This window comes from Zonotrichia albicollis, chromosome 3 (genome assembly GCF_047830755.1).
Source record: "Zonotrichia albicollis isolate bZonAlb1 chromosome 3, bZonAlb1.hap1, whole genome shotgun sequence".
Lineage (NCBI taxonomy): Eukaryota > Metazoa > Chordata > Aves > Passeriformes > Passerellidae > Zonotrichia > Zonotrichia albicollis.
Window position 1 is genome coordinate 13,927,746 of NC_133821.1, and position 7,925 is coordinate 13,935,670.

Below are 7,925 nucleotides of genomic sequence, written 5' to 3' on the forward strand. Positions count from 1 at the left end.
GCAGGCTTCAGACACAGAGACCAGCTGGAAGTGTCCCATCCGAGGGCCGAACAACCCAGGTACAAAGCCGGCTTCCTTCATCACCAAGCTCCAGTTCCCTTCCTGCACGGAGCAGCTCGCAGAGGCCCAGTGGTGCATCCCCCCGGAGCCCTGTCCTTCCTTCCAGGAACCCCAGTACATCCCCCAGAAGCCAGCTGCTGCCTCGGAGGGAAAGTCCTTCTCCCTGCCGGCAGCACAAACCAGGGACTGCTCCTCAGCGCGTTCCTCCTTCCCCCCGACCTCAGCCCTCAGCTCAGGCCCCGGGGCCTACAGGAGATTCCCTGCCGTCTCCTGGCGTGGCCAAAAAACGACAAAGAGGAAAAACCCAGACTCAAAGTCCAGCAACCAAAGGAAAGCAGGTGTCCCTGGAAAGTAAGGCAGCTGCCAGATAATGACCTTCCTCTGCGAGCCCAGCAGACTGGGTAACTTCTGCATATAGTATACACTTGAGATGCTGCAGCACAGCCTTCCATGCTGGACCCACGAGTGTATAGCATTAGCTGTACTTGAATGCTTCACTCACTCTCACCCCACACTGCAATCAGCTCCCAGGGGCCTGGCAGCCTCTGAGCCACGGAGCCTTTCCAAGGGAGACCCCCCCCAGCCCGCAGCTCACGCTTGCTAACGCACAGCACCCAGCCTGCCCAGTGCCTGACCTGCCTCCCTCCCCAGGGATTCTCCTCCCCATTAGCAATACCAGTCCTCAACACCGACTCCAGCTGTGGAAGGAGGAGCAGAGGTGACAAGAGCAAGGCCTGCTAAAGAGGAAGGCTCCTGTCCTTCAGGCAGCTCCTTCCTTCCTCCTTGCTGGGGAAACACCAGCCTTGGTCTCTGCCATCTCCCTGAGTGCTGGCTCGCCTCCCACCACCTGTGTTAGCAAGGGATTGCCACTAGCTTATTCAAGAGGGATGGAAGCATCCTTGTGTGCTGAGATAAGAGGAGGGGTAAGGAGGGGAGGGCTCTACTCTCCTTTCCAGAGGTGCCTCTACAGGTGGGAATTGGGAGACAGGCAGGTCTTGCTGGATGCTCCCACCTGCTCCAGTGTGTCCCACAGAGGAGGCTGTCTGGCATTGCTTCTCAGACTCTGCTGCTGTTTCAGCACATGCCTATGTGGTGGGTGCTTAGGTGGAAATAGAAATGTGTTGGCAGCTTGCTGGGAAATCAGGAGCTCTTGCTAATTAATGTAGAAGGGAGCACACTGCAGCCACATCTGTCACAAATACCAAACTGTGATCTGTGGACATCACATCCCCCAGCGAGGGTGGTTCCTCTCAGCCTGGGCGTGGTTGGTGCCACACAGACCTGCAGTGCACCAAACACAGCTCCATTGTGAGGATGTGGATAGTCACTGGATGCCTTTAGCCTGGGTGCCCCCTGCACCTGAATTCCTTGTGTTTTATTATCACGCTCTTGGTGTTTGTGAATTTTGGCACTGTGGTTGAAAGTTCCCCTACAGGGCAGGGTGGGAAATTATTATCCTGTAGTGTACCCAAAACCTGCTGCTTTGCAATGAGAGGTTTGCTGGCATGCCGTGGCCATGTGCATTTCTATCTGAGGGGAGGGACAGTGGGTTGAGGGGCAGAGGTGGGGTTTGAATCTTTTCCTGGTGCTCACCTCTGCCATGCATTGAGGATGAACAATGTGAACATAAAAGCAAGGGCTGTGCTCTTAAGTAATATTATCTGAGCATAAGCTAACACTCAGCTAGAGCTAAATCAACCAACTGTTTAGCCCCCAGACTAATTAGGAAGGCTTGAAAGTGAAAGCAAGGAGGACTGGTACCTGTCTGATCCTGATGAGATCTTGAAGTAGACAAAATTCTCCCCACACCTCACAGAAGAAAACACTCCAGACCCAAATACTTTGTGCTTCACACCATTGTCATGCCTAAAAGAGGCACTGCATGAGACAGAACAAAAATACAGCTGCTCTGTACACCTATTCTTTCAGTTGCAACTACCTGCAAATTTACTGTTTGCAAATAACAAAGCTTGACAGAGGAATCTGAACAGTAATGACCTTGATTCATTTGAACATGAATGCAAACAGTCACACACTGATGGCCATCAAGTTAAGGAATCCTGAAGCTGCTCATATCTTCAGGAGTCCTGGAAAGGAGTATGAGAGCTGTGACAGGGTGTCAGGGAGAAACTCCTTGCACACCTGAACAGGGAAATGTGTAGAAACAGAAGACAGGAATTTCCCCTTCATGTGACAGTCTCAGTGTTGCCAGCACTAAGAATTCATTTCACCCAGCTCCAAGTGTTTTCCATCGATTTCCAAACATGCCCTCATCTTTGCAGAGCAGCACTGGAAGCTCAGAGGAGCTCAGGCTGTGGTCTGATGGACTGAGCTGATATTGCCATCAAAAGCAACATCCCTCCAAGTTCCAGCTGTTTAGTTGCACAGTTCCACCACATTTACAGTGCAGCAGCTATTTGATAAATGGCTGGAAAGGCTGATCCAGCATAACACAAACTGCTCTGATTCATCACCTTATTTTTCATCTGGTTCATTTCATCACTCTGGTTCACCATTTGGTCCCACAACAGAAGGACACACAGAGAATGTGACCACTTCTTCTGGTGGCACTAAAACTTCCTCTGAGTTTGAAGTGTGGGTCAGACTAGAACCTAAGTATGCACTGCAGGTTTAGAAACCAGAAAACAGAATAAACTCAAAGAGATTCTTTCCAGAAATATAAATCATAATGGGACTCCTATTAATTTATTGAAGGTCTATTAATTTTAGAGTGCTCAGATGGTAAGACTTGGTTGTGAAGCTTTTACCAGTTTGTCCATCCATGTCTTAATGCACATGCCAAAAATGACATTGAGAGAGCTTTGAAAGAGGACTACAGGATTATTAACAGGGTTAGCAAACCTGCCTCATCATGGGAAGCCAATAAAGCACAATCAGTGTATTTGTTCAGGAAAAAGTTTAAGGGACAGTTTTCTGTGGCCCAGTGTCAGAAAGGAAGCTCCAGGGCAGACACAAGGCTGTGTTGGACAGGGCATCCTGGTCTAGTGGAAGGTGTCCTTGCCCACAGCAAGGGGCTGAAACTGGATGGTCTTTAAGGTCCCTTCCAACCCAAACCATTCTGTGGTCCTGTGGTTCTGTGGTCTTGCTCTGGCACATGAAAGCAGGGAAGTCAGAACAGCCAAGAACAGCAGATTAAGAAATTGGGCAGGCTTTTAATTGTGAAGCAACCATCCAGTGAAGTCTTTTCACAGGACTATGGGGACTTTCTTATTAAAAGTTTCTGTGAAACTGAGCTGTCTTCTAAGAGGTCTATCTACCATGACCCCACCACAAGAAGCAGGCAGGATTCTGGTGGCACCAAGGTATCATCATCTCCCTCTGTGGTGCAGCAGATTCCTGGTCCCACCAGGATACATGCCAAAGCTGGGATTTACTGGAGAGCCACCTGGCAGGTCCCACAGGTTTCAGAAAGCACAGCTGGACATCAGGCACAGGTCTATGCTGAACTGAGCAGGAGTAATAGATCTGAATTGCTCCAAACCCCCTGGTTTATTATGCTTTTTTGCCCCTGAAATTTTTGCCTCAGACAACTTTTTTAATAATAATTTTTCTTTTGTTCTAATCTGGTTGCAAGGAAATTAAAAATATAAGTAAATAGATAATCCATGTTACAGAAATTATAGAAAAGTTTACATTGAAAGGAACCCTTGGAAATCACCTTGTCCAATTTTCTATTGAAAATGAGACCCTGGATTAGATTATGTAGGGCTGTGTCAAGATGAGCCTTCAGTGTCTCCAGCAAGGAAGATTCCACCACTACTATGATTTAGTGAATCAAAGAAGGGTTGAGGCAAGATGGGACTTCTGAAGGTCATCAGCAAAGCTGTTCACAGTGTTGTCTGACAGGGCTGGGCTGAGGGTGCAGCTGGGTCTGTAGAGATCTGAGACCAGCATGGGTCATCTCCCCTCATGGTTGTGCTGCCAGACTCCTGCACAGCCCTGCTTCCCAGCTGTCCCTGGCATGAAGGGCAGCAGGAAAGTGCATGGTGTGCCCCAGGCCACGTCCTCCCGGATGGGGATGCTTCCATCTTGGGCAGCAGCACACACAGAATTTCCTCTGGGTCCTCTCTTCTCCTGCTTCCCTGTGGGAAGGTTGGAAGGGCACCTGCCATAGCTGGAGCAAACAGAGAGAACATGTCTGGGGACAGGAAGGGATGAGGCCTGTGATGTTAGGGAGAGGTCAGGTGGCTGAGGAATGCCAGAGCATCTAGTCTGGCCTCACAGGACATGGTGGGCTGTCCCATCCCAGACAGGTGGGAGAGGCAAGGCCCTGTTGCTCTCTGCTGTGAGTCTGGTGCAAGCTCTGCCAAGCTCAAGGGCACAGGGGGCTGCTCCAGCACTGCTGGGCTGTGTGGCTGTGTCCTTGCAGGTGATTTTGCCTGTGTGTGTGTTTTGGGGGAGCTCCTGGGACAGGCCAGCACTGTTCCTTCATTAGTGTGAGTAGGGAGAGACACGTCTTGCTCATGTGTGTTGGAACCACAAGAGCCCTTGGAATGCCCTGAGTCCTCACTTGCAGGCCTTGCCCACAGCTGAGATCCTCCCTGGCTGCTGAGAAGGAGCCAGTGGCTGCTGCCTGGCCAGGCGCTGTCTGCTAGGAAGCTTGGATACAGGGGGATGTGCCAGTGGGGAATGTGGAAGGCAGCTCTCAGCAGTAACCAGTGTGGCAATGGATTGTATTAGCAAAGGGAGAAAAGGACAGATGGCACCAGACAGACTGATACTGTGGAGAGGCTCAAACACACGGATGGATGGAGCTGCTTAACTGATTTGTCTGGTTGGCAGCACAGGCACTTCTGTTTGCCTTGGTGCAAAAGGTGTTTTGGTAGCAAATATCTCTGTTGTTGTGCTTGGAATCAGTGAGAGGCAGGAGACTTTGCTTGCCCTTTTTTAAGTAAAGAATATTATAATATATATATATATATATATATAATTACAACAATATAAGTAGTGACCATTATATATAGTGAATAAAGGTTTTAAAGGGTCCTGCTGCCTTCAGAGAAGTTTCACCTGTGACTTCAGATGTGTGCAGAGCTGACTGCTGTGTGCAGTGAGTGTGCGTGGGGGAACAGGATACCACTGTACCAAAGTGCACGTCAGCTGTGAGGCTGCACCTGCCTGAGCACAAACCAGGGCTGAAACACGCCAGCCTGGGTGGCTGACAGCTGTCCTGCTTGCCACCAGACCTGCAACAGCTGCTGGACAGACACACAGCTCTGTGGGGCATGGAGCAGGGTCTGGAGCATCACTGTTCATGTGCCTGCTCCTGGCTAACACGAGCACTGAGAGTTTGGTGGTGAAAAGCGTTGATCCAAAGCAGGTTGTGTTGGGGCAAGAAAATCTTTCCCATTTCTCCTTTCCCACACAGAGGTGTTTTCTCACTGTAGATCCTCTGTAAGAAGATGATCACTGATAGCCTGGGCAGCTCCAGTAGCATCCCAGTGGTCCCTCAGCACACTGCTTTTTTCTCTGTACAGTTTATTGACCCACAGCTGTTCCACGTGCACTGGCACCAATGCCCACCTAAGGCCTTGCCCCACACATCAGCCACCTGCAGTTAAATTAATCCTGTGAACACAGTAGGAGTCCCATTGTGGACATCATGAGTTTGGTATCAAATGAGTTTCTTCTGGGTGAACTGAAACATGGCCTTGCTCCAGCAGAGTTGGGCTGGTTTGACAAAGTCCAGGAGGACCACCTGAGGGTTTGCAAGTTTGGTTCCATCTGTTTGCCAGCTACTCCTGCACCTCCCCATGAGGTGGAGAGCTCGGGCTGCTGTTCAGGCCCTTTCCTCGTGTGGCATGTGCCTGTACCTGGGCTGCTGGGTGGGCTCAGTGTGTGCACAACCCCCAGTGATTGTGCAGGAGCTGCTTCCCAAGGGGCTGGGACTGTGCTGGCAGGGGCAGCAGAGCCAGCTGATGTTCAGACCTCCATGAGCACTGGGGTTGGGAGTTTTGCAGGGCCAGGGAATAGCTCTGCCTGCAGGCTGGGGTGAGCTGTGATCCCCAGAGCAGCCAGAATCCCAGGAGATGACAGTGATCTATACACCATCACTCTCCTGTCACTTAATTCCTAATGTAGCTCCTCCAGCAAATCTTGCCTTCAAAGTAACTGTGTGTTCCCTCCAGGTCAGTCCCTTTTTGCCTGGGGGGTTGAAGCCCTCCTGGATTCTGCAGAGCCTGAGGCAGACTTGGCCATCAGCCTGTGCACCCCATACAGGCCATGTGCTGGGTCACAAGGAGGAACATAATCCCTTTTATTTTTGGAGCTGCAAATGGCTGGAAAGCAGGTTCAAAGGGAACACTGATGCCCTCTGTGCTGAAAGGAGGAAGGGAGCTACCAAAGCAAATCCAGAGCTGGGTTCCCTGTAGGGACCAACATAATAATTTCTCCTGCTCTTAACTCCTGAAGCAGAGGGGGCTCAGGGGTGAGAGCTGGGCTTTGGTGAAGACCCTGCAGGACTGGTGCCAGCACGGTGCTCCTCAGGGGCTGCTCTGCCTCTGGCTGGGCCCTTGTTGCCCTGCCTGGAGCTCAGGGAGCTCTGCACAGGTTCCTGCAGGAGGCTGGGGCTGATGTTTCCTCGGGAGCGCACGGCACAGGCTCGGGACCGTCCCTGCGGAGGGTGGGATGAGCTCTGCAGGACGTGGGGGCACCCCTGGCTGTGAAACCAGGACTGCTGTGCTATGGGACCTGCTGCTTCTTCTCCAGACAGGAATTGGAGCTGGGAACACAGATGATTTTATAGATCTCCTTTTAACACGATAGCATGTGACTCTACACTCAGACGTTGTACCTGGCGCACTGACGTTTTCCTTCGCCTCTGGCACACTCTGGAGACAGGACTTCTGCTCCTTCTGCCTGGAAATGTGACTGAATCCCAAGGCTGAATCTCTCTCTACATATCTTCTTTGCATTCTTTAGGAAAGCAGCTGGAGAATGTTTACACACTGCAAACAGAATGTAGGACTCCGACTGAGGAACCACAGTCTGGTTCAACTGCATGGCGAATTTCTTGGCCATAAAATCTGGCATGCATCACAGAAGCCCTGTCTGTGTACAGACCCACTTGGCATTTGTCTTAATTTCAGATCACATCTTAAAAAAAAAAAAATAAACAATTATGCCATTTCTTGTTCATATCAGACACAGTTGTCATTAGATTTGTTATTAAAAGGGGATTCTGGATCATGCCATTAAAAGCCTGTCTACCTTTTCATTGGTGTCTTCTCCCATTTATTGGTGTTGCAAGACATGTTCCTTCACCACGAACCTTCTTTACACCCACACTGCAGGCAGCAGGCTCAGCCATCCACTCCCAAAACACTTTGTCAGAGAGAAAAGCCTGCTTTTTTAACAAAAATAAAATAAAATAGATATGCTTTGCACAGTCAAGATGCCACAGTTAAGATGCCACATTTGGAGACATGTTGGACCTGCCCATTAATATGTGGGAAGTGGAGAAAAAGCAAACCAGTAACTTGGCATGGTTTGACTTTCAATACTCTCTGACCACCTGATGTTGAAGCTGAGGACAGTTTTTACAATATTCCTTTTACCATGCTCAAGTTACCTCATGCCTATGGTGTGCAGACCACATCCAGGGGTGTGGTAAGAGTTTAGTGCCCAGCTTTAGGAGAGGGTGCTGGAGGAGGGAACAGAAAAGAATAAAACACCGTACTCCCTTGGAAAGTTATTGCTGTGATGACAGATTTTACTCTTTCTCCTATAGCCAAAAGAAAACACATTTTACTCCAGTGTAGAATCCAAAATGATAAAAATAAACACTGGGACATAAAAGCTCCTAAAAGTCTATGTCAGGAAGAGGCAGTCCTGCAGTCTTCCCA

At 49.9% G+C, this 7,925-nt stretch overlaps 1 protein-coding gene across 4 annotated transcripts in view; it reads left to right on the top strand.

Annotated features, from left to right (window-relative positions):
* The window catches only part of TTBK1 (tau tubulin kinase 1), a 100,936-nt gene extending 93,673 nt beyond the window's left edge, over positions 1-7,263 (top strand). For all 4 annotated transcript variants that reach the window (XM_074536767.1, XM_074536768.1, XM_005486770.4 and 1 more), the window contains one exon: positions 5-7,263. In XM_074536767.1, coding sequence (XP_074392868.1) covers positions 5-431 — 427 coding nt within the window. In that variant the 3' untranslated portion in view covers positions 432-7,263. The remainder of the gene's footprint in view (positions 1-4) is intronic.
* The last annotated feature ends 662 nt before the right edge of the window (positions 7,264-7,925 follow it).